General features: G+C 44.0%; 1 protein-coding gene across 1 annotated transcript; it reads left to right on the top strand.

Moving 5' to 3' along the window:
- Positions 1 to 461: 461 nt before the first annotated feature.
- APOA2 (apolipoprotein A2) lies at positions 462 to 14,334 on the top strand. Its single transcript, XM_078670249.1, has 4 exons — positions 462 to 595; positions 4,715 to 4,794; positions 7,283 to 7,430; positions 14,047 to 14,334. Exons 2-4 carry the CDS (start codon positions 4,743 to 4,745, stop codon positions 14,147 to 14,149), a joined length of 303 nt encoding a protein of 100 aa, XP_078526375.1. The 5' UTR covers positions 462 to 595; positions 4,715 to 4,742; the 3' UTR covers positions 14,150 to 14,334.
- Positions 14,335 to 21,359: the final 7,025 nt, after the last annotated feature.

The raw sequence follows: 21,359 nt of genomic DNA, 5'->3' as shown, positions 1-21,359 counted from the left end.
GGTCAAAAGCACAGAGGGTAGAGGTGGCAGGACACCAAAAAAGGGCGAGCGATATGTGATCAACAAAGACAACATGGCCACTTTTTAGTGGAATTAGGCAGTTTTTCTACAGGCCTGAACCTCGGACAGTGGCCATGTGCCATGTAATTTTCTCTCTTCCCAGCCCGGCGTGCTTATTACGAACTTAAGCCTGTGAGGAAACACCCCAGGTTGCCAACAGGCCTCCATTCAAAGGTTCCACGCTACGTGCAATGTTTGCCACCTGACTCAGCGACGTGAAGCAACTTTGCCACATTCTGTTGCCTGTTGACTTGCTGCCCACAGACACTGATCCTTGGACTTCTGACCTGTTGTTGGGTATCTTTAATCCTGCAGATTGGGCAGACTCACACTCAGCAAATCAGAGATAACTGGTGGCTGGGCCGGGGGGGGGGGGGCAGGGGCTAGACAGATCACTCAATGAAGTAAGGGCGGGTAAAGGGTGACCTGGCAGAAGAGGCGGGCATGCAAACAGCTGACTGGTATATATAGAGCACCTCACAGCACTGAATGTCACACTGCCCGGACCTAACCTGAAGCCACCGTCTTTACACAGGTGAGAGATTCTGCGTTATGCACTATTGGGTCTGCCTTGCAGGCTTGTTGGTTTGACTGCTATCAAAAGCCTGGTGGTCATGTTTTACAAATTAAGGCCAGCTATGACAGTTTGCTGAAAGTTCAGTACGCTATGGTAAGTCAAAAAGTGTTTGTATTTTTAGCAGAGTAACGGTTACTATAGTTGGGCGTTTATTAAAGTTATTATTTTAATAAATATGCAGACCCACGTGGGCCATAGTTAAAATATAAGGTTGCATCAAAATGTGTGCAGATATTCCGGTATTTGGAGTCAGCAATACACTTTTCCACATTCAAAGCAGAATTATCAATGCTGCTGCTGTTGAAATCCATAAAGTAAAATTAAACCACCGGTCCAAACTTGCACATTGGATCAAAACCTTGCCTGGGCATAATCTGGTGTTTCCCAGATGCATAGATTTATTCATCAAGGTGTTCTGATGAAAATAAGATAATAAAAGAAACGCATCTTGTATTTGCTAACAGGTACCTTAGCTATAAGAATGTTGTTCAAATCTATATTCGGCTTCTAACAAATACTTGAATATTCAGTATTGGCAAGGTAGTAAAAAATGAAATGCGCACCATAGTGCAGAAAGGGCGAATTTAAATCCTAGTCCTTTTTTTGTATGTTTAAAGGTAATCTGTGCGCGTGTCACCCCATGTGATTCATTAAGTCGTGCAAATTCGTGTAGAAAATGTACCGAACTAACTAACTGTTTTAATGCAGACATGTTTGATTGTAAAAAAGGCTTTGAGGGCCCCAAACTGTACAAATATGGGTGTTCAGTGGCTGTGTGCGAGGATCATCCAGCCTGTCAGGGGCCAACATGGACTCATGTACAATCTTTAACCACGTCACTGGTCGTTCACGTGCACGAAACATTCCTAAGGGCAGTGCTTTAAGTGGGCTGAGCACCGGCAGAATTTTTAAAGGCGGCCTCAAAACGGGTCTCTACCGGGCTCTGTTTTGTGCCCTGGCACAGGCGGCGCGCTTTTTTCCGAACTGCAGTGGCAGCAGGCACATCGATGTGCGCGCGCTCACACTGCTCACTTCTCACCAGTTGAGAAGTTACGGCATGACGTCATGCCAGGTGAGCGTGGTGGGGGAAGGGAAATCCGTTAAAGAGCCATTTTCTCTCTGGATTTCCCTTCTCTTCTTGAAACTCAGGAGCAGCAACATTGTCGTGGTGTCACCGGGGCTTTAAATGGAAGCTTTTTCAACATTATATACAAGCCATACTTGCTGCTTATTTATCTTATGCAACTAACAACCATTGACAAAGCCAATAGTCCTACTTGTGGTAGGTATGATGTTATTTGTTGTATCATATAACTGGATGCAATGACAGAAACAGCAAAATACAAGTCGGGCGGCATACTGTGATAAGCACAGATTTTTAGCTTAGGTATTTTAAGCCAGCCCTTAATTGCATTGGCCATGCCCCTTTGAGAGTCCCCCCTGATTTTCATCCTACTTAAAGCCCTGCTTAAGGGTGTGCATCGAGGGACACTGCAAACCCCTGTCAGGCTGCTAGCAACAGCAGTGTAGGGAGAAGGCCCCGAGTATGACTCGGGCTGCGATTCGCCATAAGAATTATTGGGGTACAAACACTGTCATTCTGGGTAGAGCGCATAACTAGGAGGTGAACCCCACTAGCAGTCTTGGCGTACAGGTGGGCTTTTAGTGCACCCATTCTGCTCTTAAAATGAGGAATTACTGCAGCACACGTACCAGGTACCTTCAAGCATTTATCCTGAGCACCAATCTTTTTCATTTGTTAGTTTGAGACAATTTGTGGTTTATTTTTGTTTTACGACATATTTTTGTTTACCGTCATCTCTGATGCTGTAAGCCTGCACTTGAAAAAGCGGTGTTACCACAAAACCTTTACTGGATGCCAACATTTTTCTCAATTTATGATGATAATTCCAAGCCCTGCACTGTGTTTAGCGCTGAGCCTTGGTCGGTTACATTACATTAATAACCCAAGATGCAGTGTTTCATAAAGTGAAGCAAGCCTGTGTGGTGGTGACCAAAGGAGAGACTGGCCGAATGGTAATATCTCTGAAAAAGACTTCACTTCTTCAGTTAACATGTGTATTTCTAAATCGCAGGCCACCTCAGGGCTTCGCCGTCCTTCAGGGGGGGAGACAGCATTTACAACGGTGTTAGTACCACGCGCGTTGGTAACAACACGGATGTTACATCGTCCGCGTTGTTACCATGCATGGCATTACATCGCAAGTAATTTCAACGACTTGCGCTAGATGGCGTGCAACACCAGGGAATGTGTTGGATTTTAATTCCAACACATTCCCTGCTGTTGCGCTAACTGGAGTAGGAATAGAAATTTATACTATTACTAAGTCCAGCGTGCCATCTAGTGCAAGTCGTAGAAACAACTTGCATTGTAATACCATGCGTGGTAACAACGCGGACGATGTAACGTCCGCGTTGTTATCTACCGCGATGTAATATGTGGCGTTGTAACGTCACATATTCTTCAGGGGTCGCCATTCAGCCCAAAGCCAAGGCATATCTGTGAGATATGGGAGACTCTATGGTCCCTCTTCACATTCGGGGGAGGGTGGGGGAGCATATCATTTTGCGTCACGCCACTGTCCGCTGCCACTGTTAAAGGTAGTAATATTACTCCATACTGACTGTCTTTGGTTTCAGTAACCCCCACCCCCCATCCTCACCTAACCCAATGAGACATTCTGGTGGAGCAGCAATGGCATTCCCAGTCAGGGCAGGACATTGGGTATGGCACGGCCAGGCATGCTGACCCCTGCTCCTGCCTACCAGGCCTGCCTGCCGGTGGTTATTATTTTCCATCTTGCCCTTAACTGCCCCTCCTTCTGAAGTGTACCCAGGGCTTGCCTGCTAGGGCTGCTTGGACACCCGAGATCGGTAGTTAGGACTGGGGGTGCCTTTTTACCCCCTGGCTGTGCAGCTAGCACAATACAGTTGCCTCGAACTGGAAGAGAGCTCAGGCCTCTCCCTCTATCTGCAGTGGAGCAAACACAGGGACACAGGATGGGTTTGTGTCTGGGACAGACAAGGCAACAGCATGTAAAACAGCCGCTTCAATTTAGCAACCACTCAGATAATACTCCCCCTTGTAGTGCTGGTTATGTACGATGTGCTCGAGGCACTACAGTAAAGTCAGTGATAAGCAGAAGCGAGCGGGAATCCATTTTAACTGAGAGCTCAGGTCACCTCAGTAGAGAGGTGGCCAGCAATGAGGGAATGAGGCGAGCCTGGAAGTCGGGTAATGGGTGAGAGTAAAAAACATGTCTCATTAGCCATGACGATCCTACTAATAGTGATATACTGTAAGTCTGTCGTGTTTAGTTTGCAACCACATGGAAGTACCCCTCAGGAGACTCGTAGTTTACGGTATCAGGCCGTATTGAACGATGTCACATGTTCACCATCAACTGCGATCTCTCCATTGGCTCCCCGTGGCGGACAGAGTTACATTTAAATCATTGGTTCTGGCCCATCGTGCTCTCCAACGGTGCGGCCCTCTCTATCTGCAGAGACGGTTCTCTTTTTATGAGCCCTTCGATCCATGTCCCTTTGCTTTGCCCAGGTCCCTCGCTTCAAGTATCAGAGGTTAAGGGGCAGCTCCTTTGCTGCGAAGGCTGCAGCGGCTTGGCTTGCCCTTCCTCTTGTCCTGCGGTCTATTCAGGACCCAGTAGTTTTTAAAAAGAAATTAAAGACACACTTCTTTGCTTGATAGTCTCTCTCCATACCCCTTTAGGCTTCGTTCGCGTTATAAATATATGTAACATAACTCAATGACAAGGTGTAAAGCTTAAAATATATTTATAAAATAGAAAACTCAGTTTGTTTAAAATATTTAAAATAATTTAGCTTGCACTTATTGTGGACATCTCCACTTAGGGTTTCCCTATTTGCCGAGGAGAAACTTTGGAAAACAGAAATAACATGGTTTGCTTAAGATTCTGAGATCAAGTAATTCCTCTGGGCTTTAATAATCAGGGTCTTTCCATCAGCATAGATAGTGGCGTATTCAGATTACTGTTCATTCGATATTTCATGCTTGTGTAATTTTTGCTTTGGTAGGGTCAACGTCTACAGACACACTACAGACATGAAGGTTCTTGTGTTTACGTTCCTGCTGCTCGCAGTCACCAGCCTGGAAGGTAAGGCTTCAGACAGGAGACAGATAAGACATGGGGCTTCCCGCCTCCTAGCAAGCCTTGTTATGTTGTATACAAGGGTGCCAGGGTCCCAATGCAAACAAGGGAAATGGGTTCAACTGCCCATGGTTGGGTACTAAAAGGCAGAACCCTATGGGTTGCAGGGATTTCCTGTATCACTTCCCCTCTTGCCCCACTGACAGCCATACCACTGTTTGCATGGCTCCTTGAAGCTCCCTTTGGTGTGGAGTATGCCTTTCTACCTGCTTCTAAGCTTTCTCACTAACGGTTGTTCAGATACCATGTATCTTTATGTCTGGAAAGTGTAACAAAGGTCTGTGCAGTATTGTGCTTGCTGATGGTTCCCACTGATTTAGGGGAGGGTCCCCACATGTGGCTTTTGATTTAGCAAGGACTATTTGCGGGATGTGTTGGCATTGGATTGACTATAAAATGTTGCGCCCAATTTAGAGCTTGACTGATAGGATACACCTTTGTAAACGCAATAAAGCACCCTGCCCACCAAACGCTCGGTCTACCAGACTTCATTTAGAGATGGGCGGACCTTAAGTATTCTGTTGACAGAACCCCACTGGCTCTGTCGACCGAGTAATTTCTTCAACGCCCCCACAGGGTAGGGGGTGTTGAAGGAAGGACATTACACCTCCTGAACTATTTAGGGTGGATGCTGCAATGTCTGTTTTTTCCTGTCTGCAAACACCAGTAAAAACCTGGCGGTGAGGACATAATGTCAAATCCGACAGCAGCCATCCACCGAACCTTTAGTACATTGAAAGAGGCAGCTGGAACAGCAGTTCATTTCAAAGCACAAAGATGACCACTGGACCGGTGGTCATCTCTAGATTTGGTGGGCAGAGTACTGTCGGTGTGGAGGAGGTAATCCCCTCCCCATCCCAACTGACATTACTCTGCCCGTCAAAGGGTAAATCAGACTTCGTTGTTAATCTTGCTCCATTAGGATGAATAGTTGTGAATTGGACATCTCGTTCCCAACTACTTGGCTCTGGTGTTTGGTTGTGTTGCTGAAGGTGTGCTTAGCCTTTATAATGTGTTCTGCTGTCAATTGTGAATAAAGAAATGCTTGAAAGATGGGTTGCATTGGTGGGGAGCATTCCAAAGGCTATCTACTGGTGTGGATGTGTTTGTCTTAGAGAGTGAATTGAGCCGTATAATATTTTTATATTGCATAGTCTTCGAGGCCACTAGGGCATTTTTCAGCAGACATGGGTTTAGCATTCACTGCAAAGGAAGGCATATGGGAGATACCAATTGAAACACTGATGACACATAATAAGCACTTGCAAAAATGTTAAAACCACGCTTACAATCCAGGAGGACATGAACAGGCGTAAAATGGGGGCGCGGTTCGGTCATGGTAGCCCACCCTGCTTCAAAACCAGCCCCCAGTAACAAAAAAAAGGCCCCACTACTCCAATACCAGCCCCACCGAGCCAAAAGCACAGGGAAAACACCTGGTGCCAACTACGGCCAGTCCAGCCATGAACACTACCTTCCTTTAACTCTACATTCAGCTCCAGATAGCCGCTTTACCATGTGCCAGCACCCCTCCACGCCACTTCATGGACTCACACAATCACCCGCCTCCTTTCTCTTGTCCACACACAATCACTCAGCTGACTCCACTAAACTCAAGGTTGACATGCCGCATTGACCACATGCACAAAACAGTAACTAACCAACACAATATCCGGAGAGAAAGCGGCCATGAATTCATGTATTTAGGTGTTTTTAGTAGAAACCTCATGCTGGCTTTCATTCACTTTGAAGCAACTATGGCCAAGAGCGACACTGGGAACAAGGGAACAAACCACTTAAATGAGTCTCGCAGAAACCTTTGAGGAGCACTCAGAACACACTGTAAATTAATAAAGAAAGCACCTGGGTGCTGTTTTGTGTGCAGTGGACGCTAAGAATGACGTTTAACTCATTCAGCACCATAGGAAGTTTAGTTTGTGGTATGTGTTGTGCGAGAAAGGTCGCTCTTCTCACATGCTGGGTATCGATGTCGTTTTCATTGAATGGCGAGCTAGTTTGAAACTCTCGCCCTCTCCGTCCTTTCTCATTTCACCTGTGAATGTGACCTCTCTTGCACTTCGACCCATTCATCAGTTTGATTTTGGACTGCAGTTAGTAGCCAGGAGTAGCCACTGGTCTCCGTGGCTTGTATTTCTCTTGGCTCTCCCTGTCCCCAGGGGACCTGGAAAAAGTAAGCAGAACTTTGACAGCTGTGTCTTTCTCTTCTTTCCACTTCCCGTCATTTCCTATCCTGTCAGCAGCAAAAAAAAGAGTCCGTTGAGTGTCCAAGCGCGAGCAAGGAATCAGCCTTGCGTTTCATGGGTGCGTCATGACGTCACTTCTGTTGCCCCAGACATTAGAGCGAATGCAGCATCATTCTGTCTCCTCTCAAGGAATGGCTTCCGCTTTAACTTGTTCTTTTCCGTCCGAGCAGCTGCCGTGGTGAAGAGGGAGGCCCCGAACCCCATGTTTGGGTATGACGAGATCTCTAAAGCCTTCACTTCCCTCACCGATATGCTGACGAGCGGCACACAAGACTTGGTGCAGAAGATCCAAGCCCAGGATTTGGGGACACAAGCCCAGTAAGTACATGTTTTTGCTCTTTTTAGGTCTCGCGCCTGCGATGCATATGGCGAAGCCATATGCCATCGCGCAGGCGCGATACTATTGCTGGCGGGTCTGCTTCCCAGGAGACAGGAGATGTCACGCGCACGCTGTGGAAAGCGATCGGCGCCGGCCGCGCGCGCGCGTTTCCCAATCTCCTGTCTCTCTGGGAAGCGCCGTGGCAGGCAGCTGAAGCGCGAGCCGCCTCAGGAGGGGGGTCTGCGCGCGGCCTCGTTACACTCCCTTTTTGCCAAATGCTTTTGATGGAACGTTACTCACTCGTGTTGCCATGGCTGCAATGCTTATGATGGGACAGTAGAGACACATGCCTGCATGTGTGTTTTTGTTCTCCCAGTGCAGGGCCCGTAACTGTATCTGTGCCGGCCTGGCCGCGAGTGCACCTTCCCCCAGGTGACTTCTCCTCGGGTTTCAGACCTCGCTATAGAAACTCACCGCGGGGCCGCAGGTAACCGATCCCCTGCGGCCGGGCTCCATGCTTGGCCAGGCGGCCTCCAGCCTGGTCCGGAGGCGGTGTGGGGCTGCCCGCCGCGCCGACAGGTAAGGCCCGCTCTCTGATGCCCGGGGCTCGGCCTCTCCTGTGGGCCGTGTGGATGCTCGTTTATTTTTTAGGAGTTGGCAGTAGGCCCAGTAACACCGTCCTGATGGCCCGTGTGATAGTCCAGCCCGTGGCCCTTCTCTGCTGTACATGTTGTCCTGCAAATACATACCAAACATAAGGATCCCTCCTCTCTGCCTGGGAATTACTTTGTTTGCATGCCTTTCCTACACTGAATACGAGCAGGCACAGATTAATGTGAAGAAATTGCCGTAATTGGATATTCCTTGTCATTGGATTATTGTTGAGTATTTATTGGAACATTGGATAGCCTCGTTGGAACAACTTTTGAGCGTTTTAAATTCGGACATTAGTGTTGAACGACGACTGGGCTTTTGTTAAGCTTTTTGGCTCTTTTGACTACGTCATGCATTGCTTCCGTCTTATTTGCCATTGACGGTGTTGTGTGTCTTCATTGGTGGACTGTTCTTAGACAGCGTTCGTTGCTACACACGCTGCCGGCTGCTACAGCCTCACAGGGCGACTTTAGACAAATAATTTTTTTTATATGTTTCATCTTTTTCTATTTTCTCAAATCCTTCATTGCTTTAGCGACACGTTAGTAATAAATGTGAAACGCAGTATATTGCTTTGCTGAGCTGCTTTTAAAACAAAGAGGAACCAGATTATTGCTGCATAATTTTGATTCTGTTGCCCCATAATTTAGTCACCCTGCCGCATCATTTTAGACTCCAGTTCTGTATACTTCCAGTGGCCCTCCTCTTACTGTGCTAGGCCATTCCCTGCTTGCGACAAATAGTAACATCTCTGTCGACTGCTTCTTTCTCCTGCTGCATCACTTACAGATCTAAAACAGGCCTCAGTCAAATGTAGCATTCTAGCCCCACCAGCATGTTTCTCATTACATTGAGGGTTCTTATTTAATGGCCCTAGAAGATAAGTGTGATATCTCTATCCTCACTGCAGTGTCCTCCCAATTCTCTTTCTCTTCCCAGTCACTCACCACACACGATATACTCCTCTACAACTGATCACACCACTCCCGTTTTTTCTTATCCTCACTGCACCATCTATTAAATGTTACTGGCTTACAGCACTTTTCCCCTCTTGTACTCTAACACTCTCTTAACACTCTATTTCTTTCTTCTAACCTCCTTAAAACACTCTTTCTCTTTTACCTTCCCCTTCCTTCTCCACTTTCTCTTTCTTTATCACAGATATAATATAGCGCTAAATGCTAACTTTCCAGCTCACAACATTTTGCATATATATTTTTTTTAATTACCATGTTAAAATCTAAAGAGCGGGTGCCACAATGGGCTCGCCTTTGCTTGAGTTTGAGGTATTGGCATTGTAAATGAGAATGCCTTTTATTTATGTTTTTACAAAACCTGTAAGCGGTGTTTACGTAGCGCTTGCAAGTTATGCAAACATATAAATAAAAAGCATTATCATTTACAATGCCAATAGATCCAACTGTTGCAAATGCGAGACCCATTGCATTGCAAATGCTTGTGTTAATTTCCTTAAGTCTTGCTGTCACTTTCAGGGGGCCACAGTGAGCTCGCCAGACATTCCCGGCACCACCCGACTAACTAACAATGCCATGCGTCCTATGAGGCTACTGCTCTCTAGCACCCAGAAGCCCTTTGTGGAGTAGTTGTGCTATGTAAAACGTATACACATCTGTTCTCCTGTCCCTTCAGGGTCCCAGTCCTATCACTTTATCTAGATATCACAATGAAATGACAGAAGACTCATTGGCCTATATTTGGAATCGGATGTATGATGTTACAACGCAATCAAAATGATCGCGGTACATCACAACGCATCTTTTACAACGCAAGTCGTTACCACGCCTTGCGCTGTAGGGTGCTGGACTCAGGAATAGTAAGATTTACTATTCCAACTTCAGCCTACGTACAGTAGGGAAGGTGTTGGAATAGTAAATCTACTATTCCTTAGTCTAGAGCGCCCTCCAGCGCAAGACGACTTGCGCTGTAAAAGACGCACCATAATGGCACCGCGGTGTTTTAACCGCGTTGTGAAGGATGTTTAATTTTGGAATCAGGGTCTGAGCCTGGAGCTGATGAATGAATGTCCTCGTTGGGTAACATAAAACCCTGCCAGTATGCAGCTCAGAATACTCCTCAGTTCAATCAAGCTAATATAAAGAAATATAACTCCCGAAGAGCTCTGGCTCACGATTCCCAGAGATCTCAGCTTCTAAAAGAACACAGGAGGAATATTTGAGAACCAACTGCTATTGTTGTAACAGAAGGAATCTATGATTCCCACGTGCGAACCGCCTCTAAAGCAGAGCTGCATCTGTGAGGCTGTGGTCCAAGACAACCATGAATGGACGTTGGGCTGGGCGGACACCTGGTCTCCCTGGCCCACCAGACTCCCTGCACATGTAACATGCCTACTGAAAAAGAGGTCCTACGAATTGCAGCACATCGCGTGTCCCTGCTGCAGCAACACTCCAGTTAATGCCAGTAGCATTTTGGAATAAATCAATGGGTCTGATGAGGCTTACCAGCAGAATTTGCATCGGTGGTGTTCAGGTAGATCGAGAAGAAACCATCGGTACCTTGCCAACTACATTTTTTATAGGGATGAAAAGACTTAGAGCCCACAATACGAAAATAATATATATATATGGTCATGGCAGTCAAAAATCACCGCTTCTTCAATGGTCTGGGGAAATCCCTGTCACCCCATGTCCTCTGCAGCTGAGCACTGGACAACTAGGGATATTTCGATTCACCTTCAACGCTGCACTGGCCCTATGGGACACAGGAAACACTGCACTGGCAGAAGGGCCGTGTGCTGCTTTCGAGACATGGCTCTTGATCCCATACAGAACAACTCGGAGAGCAGCATACTAGTTTCTTGAATGCACATATCCGTTTAAGTGCTATTAACAAGAGAATCTCCCATTGTGCCAAACTTTAAAGTATTGGCTTAATACTACTACGTCTACTACTACCACAAATGATAATAATAAACAATATAGTGCTTAACGCTGCAGATTCCTCTTCTAAGTGCTGTAAATATGTATGTAGCTGGGGATACTATTACCCAGTTTAATGGCACTCAATTTATTTACCTTGACCATGTGGTCATAAGCAGTGCATTGTGGTGGCATAAGTTATAGTTAGCTCATGTAACTATACCTGCTGAATTTCTGTGGTTTTGTATGAGTAACATTTCAGCCTAACTATAACATCCATTTAACCTTTGGTTTTTTTCAGTGAATATATATCAAAACAATATCCTTTCAGGCTTAGAGTACAGCATAAATTATGCCAAAAAGAAAGCAAGGAATTGTGGGTAGTTCATGGAGAGCAGCTACTGCATGGAGCAGCCTACAACACCAGCGACACTCTGAATTTGCTCATCTCAAATGTCTGTTTGTCTAACAATGTTTTAGGTATAGGATTAGCACAATGCCATCCATGCTGAGCTAGAAGGTGACAAAGTATTTTTCCATTTTTTCAGCAAAGTATTTAAGCATAGGATCAGTTAGTGCCATCCATTTAAGCTGAAAACAACAAAAGTATTTTACCACTCCAGGCCCAGTATTACAGCTTTTGATTGGTATAATACCATCTAAGCAAACCTGGAACGATCAAAAGTAATCCCTGACAAGTGTTTTGCTCTCATTATGGATCTTCAGGGAGGGACAGCTTTGTCCAGACACAAGTCAAAACAATATCCTTTCAGGCTTAGAGTGCCACATAAACTATGTAAAAAAGACATCTGGGTAGTTCCCAAGTTTAGGTGGAGAGCAACTCCTATATAGAACACTCTACAATACCAGCCACACGCTGAATTTGGTCACCTCAAATGTCTGTTTGCAGAGAAAACTTTTTCGGCATAGGGTTAGCATATTGACATTCATGCTGAGCTAGGAGGTGACAAAGTCTTTTGCAATTTATATAGCAACGTCTTTAAGCATAGAATCAGCTAGTGCCCTCCATGCCAAGCTGAACATGACAAAAGCCTTTTACCACTCCAGGCCTAGTATTACAGCTTTAGATTGGTAGAATACCATCCAAGCAAACCTGTAATAAACAAAAGCAACCCCAACACATGTTTTGCATTGTTATGAGCTCTTCAGAGAGGTACAGCTTTGTCCAGGCACACAGGAACACCCAGTATAAGTCAAAACAATATCCTTTAAGGGTTAGAGTGCCGCATAAACTATGCAAAAAAGAAAGCAAGGAACTCTGGGTAGTTCCCAAGTTTAGGTGGAGAGCAGCTCTTATATAGAGCACCCTACAACACCAGCAACACTCTAAATTCACTCACCTCAAATGTCTGTTTGCAGAAAAGTTTTTTGGGCATGGGATAAGAACAGTGTCATCCATGCTGAGCTAGAAAGTGACAAAGTCTTTTGTCATTTTTAAGCAGACTCTTTAACCTTTAGATTAGCGAGGGCCATCCATGTCGAACTTAAAAGCAACACAGCACTTTTACCACTTAAAGCACAGTACTACAACTTTGGATAGGTAAAATAGCAGCCTGCACAAGGCAAAACAATACCCTTTCAGGCTAAGAGTGCAGCATAGACTATGCAAACAAAAGGAAGCAAGGAACTCCGGATAGTTCCCAAGTTTTGGTGGAGAGCAGCTCCTATATAGACCACCCTACAACATCAGTGACACCCTGAATTTCCTCACCTCAAATGTCTGTTTTTTAGGAATAGGAATAGCGCAGTGCTATCCACACTGAGTTACAAAGTGGCAAAGTCGTTTGCCATTTTTACAGAAAAATCTTTAAGCATAGGATCAGCTAGTGCCATCCATGCCAAGCTGAAAAATGAAAAAAGCTTTTTACCATTCCCGGCACAGTATTTTTTTGGATAGTGAGGATTGGTGTGTAGTGAGAAGTAGACACAGATCTTGCAAAGTCTTATTTAGTACATGGAGTTAAAACATAGCAAAATAACAAGAATTTTACATATTTAGATTATGGTGCCTATTCAGGTTGGGAGAATTATAACATTGTGGTGGCAAGTATGCAATGGGAGGGATCAGGAATAAGTGGCATCAACTATTATAGTTTACAGGTGGAAAGAGGTGGGCTTGGAGTTCACTTTTGAAGTACAAAAGAAGGGAGACAGATCAGATCTGACTAGGGAGTGTGTTCCATACTTCTACTGTCAGTACTTGACTGGAAATGTAATGAATATAAAACACATTGGGGGGTCATTGAGGAGATGTAGCACACATGTCATATTTCTCATCAGGAATCCAGGAAGTTCTCATTGGACCATGTGCATATGAATTGAGAGAACCATCTCCCAATTTAGAGGAATATTTACAAGCCCCTAGCGCCACAGGAGCTTCATTTTTTTACGCTCCGGTGGCGCTCTATGAAAGTCCATATTTACAAGGTCACGCTAAGCCGCTTTCGAAGGTGTGTGCAGTGGGTATTGCGGTCAGTGTTCCCAGCAACACCCATGGCTTTCTGACAGTGCTCCAGATTTACAAGGATCTGTAAATCTGAGACAGCATCAAAAACTAACACCTTTCAAAGGAGGTGTTAATGTGGTGCAACGAGGAGACGCACTTTTATTTCTCCTTTTTTCTCGCTCTGTCTATGTGTTCTGCATTCTGCAGCACACATAGATGGAGTAAAACGCCATTAATTATTGTTTTTGTGCAGGAAGGTGTCCTTTCCTTTACAAACACAATCTTCCCTGCAACACAGGCACCATTGCACCCTGGTGCAGGTATGCCTGCGTTGGCGCTAGGCAATTTGTTTTACGCCAGCACTGGTGTGAACACAGGGATGCATCATATCCTTGTTAATACGGCACATCCCTGCATTTTGAAAATGATGCAGCTCGATGCAGCAAAATTGCTTGTTGCATCGCGCTGCGCCATTTTCATGTAAATATGCACCCTAGTTTCCCTACTTGCACTCCTCAGGTTATGAGATAAAGCACTGTAAAGATTTATAAAGTACATTATGTATATAACTAAATTGATTTTTTATTTCCCCAGGACCTATTTTGAAAAGACACAACAACAGATGGAGCCCCTCAAGACAGAGTTCAACAAGATCCTTGAAAATCTTGTGAAAATGGCTAAGGGTTTGGGGCAATAACCCTGAGGGATCACCTCAGCTATACCTCTGTCAATGTTTGTATAAAAGGACACTGTGATATCTAGCTAGATTATGTTAAAATCGTCCTGTGTAAATCGTTGTTCATGTTCGTCTTGTGTCGTCTGTTGCGGACTGTCGACGAAAATTAAGGTGATGTAACATTAAAAATAAATGAAAACATGGAATGGCTGCTTTTGGTTTCATCTGTTGGGATCCAAATTGTCTTTAGCAAAAAAAAAAAAATGCGTGAGTGACAAAGTCAGTTTTGTAAACTTGAAATTCAGTCGGTTTATATTACATATGATCCAGATGTGAAACATTGCATAGCAAATTGTTCTGGATGAAGAGCTTTCCCAATTTTGTGAACGTGTGATTCATTTTTAAATACGTTTCATGCTTTGGCTACTATGCATTGAATATCTTTTTAAACTAACTTAAGACAGGTGCTGATTTAGAGTTTGGTGGAGATGGTAGTCCACCGCATTGGCAATAAAGGACCCTCTCCACCAAACTCGCGGTCCACCCACCCAATTTAGAGGTGGGCGGACCACTAGGTTTAGGCCAATGGAGTAAAGTGTACTCAATCAGTGTAAAGTTTCCTCAACAACCTGAGGGAGTGGGGACCGTCAAAAGTAAGCCATCATACCATCTCCCCAATTAACAGTGGGTGATAAGATGACTTTTCTTCTGTACGTCACCGCCAGGTATATCTTGGCTGTGAGGGACAGTAGAAAAACAAAATCACGCCCACAACATGGTTGAAAACTGCCATGGTGTGGGGGGGTCATTCATTTTTTATCGATCAAAACAAACTACCACTTTGGAAGTTACTTTCTGAAAAATAAAAAACGTTGGGAAAGGTAGGGGGACAGCTATAATGTTTGCCTTAACGGTGGTTCCTGCCAATGTATTCAGATGCCCGCTAGGCCAACCGACATCTCTAAATTTGATAGGTGGAATTAAAGCAGAATGTAGGACGTAAAGCACCCCGCCACCCAGCCTACATTTACTCTGTCAACCAAACCTGAGATCAAGCTCATAATCTTCTTTTCCACCACCGTAGCACACAAGGTCCATTCTTGTATTCATTTGTAATATGTGGTAAAGATCAACAGAGGGAGAGATGGACTGCAAGACAGAGAACACTAAGAGTGGAACAGTGTGATACTGACACTGGGACAGGGAGATACTGGCACTGGAAAATAGAGAAGGAAATACTAGCACAGGGAGAGATGGGATGGCATTCGTGTAGGGAGATATTGACATTGGAACAGGTAGATATGAACATGGGCACACAAAGTTATTTACTAAGGAGAAAGTACATAGAAAGGAGGAGAGATAGACACTGACAATGAGGGGGCAAGGGACACAGTCTGGCCTGGGTAAGCATGGACGTCATTTAGGGGTTGCCAGGGGTCACAGCTGCAGCCACTAGCTTCTCTTGGGACCCTTGAGGCTGCCTTTGTGAGCTCTGGAGTCTAAGGTAGCAAAGGCAATGCCCAGAGCAGACGCAAACAGTCTTCTGATGAGCACTGTTTACTTTCTGCAGCAACTGATGGGAGCATTGACTATATGCCTTCTTACCTGTAAAATACATACATTTAGTAGCGAAAAGCACACTCTTATCATTAAATAAAAAATGAAAACAGTTAAACAAACTTTTTTAAACAGCTTGTTGTGTGTTTCAGTATTGTACCTGCATTAAAAAATACATTTTAAATACACTTTCCCTCTGTGCTTCTCATGAGTGATAAAGGATGACAGGCAAGCAAATTCAAAATCTAATTATCAATAAAGAATAATGTAAGGCAATAGCATTGTTACATTCAGCTTGTGGGGCCAGATTCACAAATATAGTAGTAAAACTCCATTCATATTTTTAAACCTACGTCCAAGGGTAGTTTTCCACCTTTTTGGAATTCCCGAATGCTGGGCCCAATTCACAGAACTAACTTAAGACAAAATCCTAAACTTACTACTTTTGGTATTCACAGAAGTTAGGATTTTGTCTTAAGATTGTCTTAAGACAGACTTAAGACAGACTTAAGTTAGGATTTTGTCTTAAGTCTGTCTTAAGTCTGTCTTAAGACAAACTTAAGACAAAATCCTAACTTCTGTGAATACCAAAAGTAGTAAGTTTAGGATTTTGTCTTAAGTCAGTTCTGTGAATCGGGCCCACAGACTGTAATCAACATGGATAAAAGCTATGCTCGGCGTAGTGTTTTCATGGGGATTCCACGGGAAATCATATGATTTCCAAGTTTTGAATTCACTCACCTGTGCAAAGGTCTCAGAGGCAGAGAACTCGACAGAGGGAGAATGGATTCCCCTTTGCAAATACACTTTTATTGTTTCTTTTTTCACCTTCCAGCAGTGGGAAAGGATCTATGCCAGCACCTGGCTGAAGTAAAGATACGAACCTTTCCAGGCTGGAAAGGGAAACTGTAGGAGTTTCTGAATTCCTATATGCATACTGGTTTGAAGGCCTCCACAAAAGTACAAGGAAAATACCCAGGAGCACCGTCAATCCCACCACTTGAGCATGGTCATGTACCTTGGCACTTTCTTTGCGACTCCTGGCCTTAGAGAACCCAACACCAGCCCTAAGACCACAGGGGTCTTAAGTGTCAGGGTCCATACTCCTTGTTTTCTGCTGTTTTCTTTTATAACATTAAGGCCCATATGTATGAAACTTTTCCATTGCCAATATAGATAATCATAAAAAATCACTATTTATGAAATGCAACATGGAATGTACTAAAATTGCAATTTCCTAATAGCGATTCCTACAGAGTTTCAATTGCTATTAGGAAATCGCTATTTAGAAAATGCAAAAACATTCGTTCCTATGGGCCAGAGGCACAAAGGTACAAATGGTTTTGCAAAAGCAGTCATACCTATGGGCTTAGTGCACGTGTGAGGCGCTGCAATGGCCTTGGGGAGAGAGCGCACACATGACATGGCAAACTGCATTTTAGGTGCCATTTTCTATTTTGCATATGGTTGCCATCGATTCGGATTCAATGGTAATAGCATTTCCTAAATGCCCATTTCACATTCAGGAAATGCTTTGTACATGTGCTTAGGAAATCGCAAATAGGAAATCCTTATTTGTGATCTCATATTTCTGGTAATCACAAAATCCACAGGGTAGAATTCGCAATTTGTAACTGTAGTTCTGCTTTTGTACAAATGGAAAGCATATTTAGCATTTCTTAATGGCCTGAAAAAGCAATTCAGTCTAGTAAGAAATACTAAATGGTTTTATACATATGGGCCTAAGTGTAATAAAAAGTGGAGCAGCAGGATCTCGATGGGGTCCTTTACTAGTACCTTACGGATGTAAAATAAAATGCTTTTAAATGTATGTTTTTGCGTTCATTTGGTTGAGAGAGAGTTTGTGTGAGAGAGCGTGTATGTGTTAGAATGTGGGTTTGTGTGAGATTATGAGTGTGTGAATGAGTGAGAAAGAATAAGTGAGTAAGAGTGAGTAAAGGAGTGCAAGTGAGTTAGTCAGGGTAAGAGTGAGTGCAAGATACTGGGTGAAAATAAATGAGTACAAGTGACTGTTAATTAGTGAGTGAATAAATGAGAGTGAGTGTATGTGAATGTAACTGAGAATGACTCAGAATGTGTTAATATGCTTGCTGTCAAAATGCTGTCACTGTCATACTGGAGGCAATACTTGCATATGGGATACTCACGGCAAAATTCCGTTGCTGGCACACTGGAGGTAAATCATTGCATGAGGCACCAGTGGAAAAATGCTGGCGCTGGCACACTTGAGGACATTTTTTGCATAGGTGGCACTTGTGGCCTAATGCTGGTTCTGGAACACTGGAATAAATTCTTGGCATAACTGAGGACAACTGTGGCATATTTTAGTCGGTCAGTCCATGACAAAGTGTTGTCCCCGACATGCTAGATGTAACTTTGGCATAAGGGTCGCCCATTGTTCCTGAGCAGCAGTATCGGCAAAAATCTGGAATATTGTATGTAATGTTTTGGGAAAAATGGGTGCCCATGACAAAAATCTGGCACCAGGAATGGAGGTAACTTTGTCATATGCCGCTCGAGTAATCTTCGGCCTTAGCTGTAGGTCCAAAACTTCTGCCCTACTTAAATCACTTCACTGGCTGTCTGTTCGTAAACGCATTTCCTTCAAGACCCATGGCGTTTAAAGCTCTCCACGGCACGGGCGCTCGCTATCTAAGGAAAAGAATAGGCTTCTACTCTCCGTTGAGAGCCTTACGATCCGCTACGTTATCACTGGCCACTGTACCGGTGATAAAGCGAGCTCGCATCGGGGGCCGCTCTTTTAAACTCCTGGCACCTCAACTTTGGATCAATCTGCCTTTGTCTCTCAGGAAGACCGAGAGCCTTCTCACCGTTAGGAAGGAACTCAAAACATGGCTGTTTGGACAATAAACCCGCCGGTTCCTCTGCTTCTGTCCTCTAGGTCTGATAGCGCCGGGACACTCTGCCCGAGTAGCTGAGCGCTTATAAAACCTCTTTTAACATAACAGGCACACGTAGGACATTTTAAAAACAAAATGGGGTCTAGTCATGGGGACTGTCAGGTGTCTTTTCAGAGCAAATGGCTTCTTTGCCAACTTAATGCACATTTTACCCATAAAGTGCACTTTTTTATCAACATTTTATTGGGGCGTAAACCTCTCTACCACCACGCCCAGCGCCCCTTAGAAGATGTCAGAATCACTTTGCTTTCTTATTACAAATATGGTAAAGGTTCCATTGACATATGTCGGCAGCTTAATATAGATGATTTTTAAATTTGACACTGTATTGTGTTGTTATATTCATCATGCAGTTATTATGGAACTTCAACAATGTTAATTATTGTGATGTCATTAGGGTTAAGGTCATGCGACAACACTTCCTGCGAAAGGTTAAGGGTCAAAGGTCATATGACTCCACTTCCTAAGGCATCATTAATATCAAAGGGTGAGTGATGTCACTTCCACTATCCCTGTCATTTTGGTGAATCGACGTCCATGTGGGTAGAAGAGCCACGCTAAGAAAATAAAACAGCATTCAAGGACAATCAGGCGCTAAAATTGTGACAGTGAAAACATACACAATAATAACTGTGGAATGTTCCAAAGGGGCTAAACAGACATGGACGTCGAATCATCAAAATGCCTGGGGTAGTGGAAGTCACATCACATGCCATGTGACCCCTGCCTGATGTTACAGGAAGTGACATCACATGCACTTTGGCCTGATACCATCACAGGAAGTGGCATCACCTGCCCTTTGGACCCCCATGAAATCAAAGGATGCAACATTGCATGATCTTTGACTTGGTGCAATCACAGGAAGTGAAGCATCTAACTTCTGCTTATTTACATCACAAACAGAGGCTGGAAAATATCTACAAATACAAAAGAAGTACACTAAAACATAAATATTTCAAATCCTATTAAAAATGCAGCGGCATACATTATTTCAGGTTACAATTAAGATAATGTAGCCTTGATTACAAGCCTATCAAATAATGCCCAACAATGGAGAATACACTAGTCAAGTTGAAATCAGCGGTTATCAATATCAAATAATTTATAACATGAGAAGACTGATGGGCCTATAATGTTCAAAACAAGGTAACTTTATCATTTGTTTTAGAATCTAAGAGTACCATGTAATTAGATCTAAGTTTTGGAATGTAGCTAACAGCAGTGTTTAATGCAGGTCAAGTTCTCCCAGGAGCATTCTTTTCCATGGCATGGTATACATACTTCTAAACCTGTGGAGCTATTGAACCTTTTCAGGTTTACTATCATTCATTTCTTCTATAGAAAACATTCACATCACTGGTACAGTACATTTGTGTTGATTATTATATCTCCATTAGCAATTTAATGAGCGTTATGAAAAAGTGGATATTTTTTACTCACATGGACGAAGAATCTAGCTGTCATATTGGTACTGCATTACTAATAAAAAGAGATGCTGTTGCTCAGCTTCCTTGGAAAGAAGAAGGCACTGACTAGTTGGATAGAATGAGGCCAACAGTTCACATGTCCCCATCTAGAACTGTATCTGCTGGTATGAACAGCAGTTGGTTCTAGTGATAAGTAGGGCATCCTCTTATGTAGAGACTGACTTGAGGGTAAGTTGATGCTCAACTAATATACAATCTAAAATAGGCTAACAGTGCCACAGATGCTGTATACAGATCTCTGAATAGAATACTGAATGGTACATGTGAGAAGTTGGCCTGGTATATGATGTCCATTAATTAAAATGGGCACCTTGCACCAGTCCAAACGATCCTTATGATGTATGAGGTAAAAAATTATCTTTAGAAAGCTATCCTAGCGGTAGCTGTGGAGAGCAGCCTTCAGGCTTAGTTTTGAAGGAATGTAAAGCAGCTTGTTTTACCAGAATATCCCCTCCTGAATTAATCAAATGAAAGAAGAACCACACAGTAGTTATATAAAAATATGTATTTCATAATATAACACTCTCTACTATACTCTACACGGGGATAGAACACAAAGCACACAATACGAGATCAATAGAACAGTTTTAAGTAGCACAATACACAGTGGGCTCCAGGGGGAGACCAAACCATATGCTAAAATAGTGGTATAACAATCACGACTTGAGTCAAGAAAAGGTCTGGAGCACGTAGAATTGCTGGGACCCCAAGGAACCACCCAAGGTGAGTAGATAGGGAACCCACGGAGGACTGGTGCAGTGTGCTAACACGACCGTGAGCTCCGTACAATTCTATGGGGAAGTCGCAGTTGCAATTTTAAAGTTTAAGGACCCTTCTAGGAGGACTTCAAGCAAACCCTTTGGAACTAAAGAGGTTGGAAACCCACCCCACTGGTGGATACCGTAGTACCCAAGTTACCTATCCAAGAGGTGCATAGGTCTGGAATGGTGTCGGAAACCACAGTCGTTCTTAATGGAGGGCTGTGAAGAAGTACTGCTGCTGTGAACGTGAAAAGGGTCCGGTGGAATCCAAGCCTGGATTCTGGAAGGAAGGATGTCGGTGCTACAGGTGTGAAGAAGGGATGCTTAACTCAGCAGCCACAAGGACCAGGAGATGTCGACGACAACCAGGAGCCAGATGCGAGGGGTCCCATGAAGGATGATGAGTGCTGAGGGGTCGGTGTCCGGCTGGAGCACCAACAAGCCTTGGCAAAAGCAACCCACACAGGAAGGTCAAGCAGGTTAC

This window comes from Lissotriton helveticus, chromosome 12 (assembly GCF_964261635.1).
Source record: "Lissotriton helveticus chromosome 12, aLisHel1.1, whole genome shotgun sequence".
Classification (NCBI taxonomy): domain Eukaryota; kingdom Metazoa; phylum Chordata; class Amphibia; order Caudata; family Salamandridae; genus Lissotriton; species Lissotriton helveticus.
The sequence above is the reverse complement of the archived record's forward strand: the minus strand, read 5'-3'. Positions and strand labels throughout refer to the sequence as shown.

Excerpts from the sequence above, each read along its gene's own strand:
- APOA2 (XM_078670249.1), top strand. The coding sequence starts at position 4,743 with ATGAAGGTTCTTGTGTTTACGTTCCTGCTGCTCGCAGTCACCAGCCTG. Across the intron at positions 4,795-7,282 it reads CGCAGTCACCAGCCTGGAAG|CTGCCGTGGTGAAGAGGGAG; the intron begins GTAAGGCTTCAG and ends CCGTCCGAGCAG. Across the intron at positions 7,431-14,046 it reads GATTTGGGGACACAAGCCCA|GACCTATTTTGAAAAGACAC; the intron begins GTAAGTACATGT and ends TTATTTCCCCAG.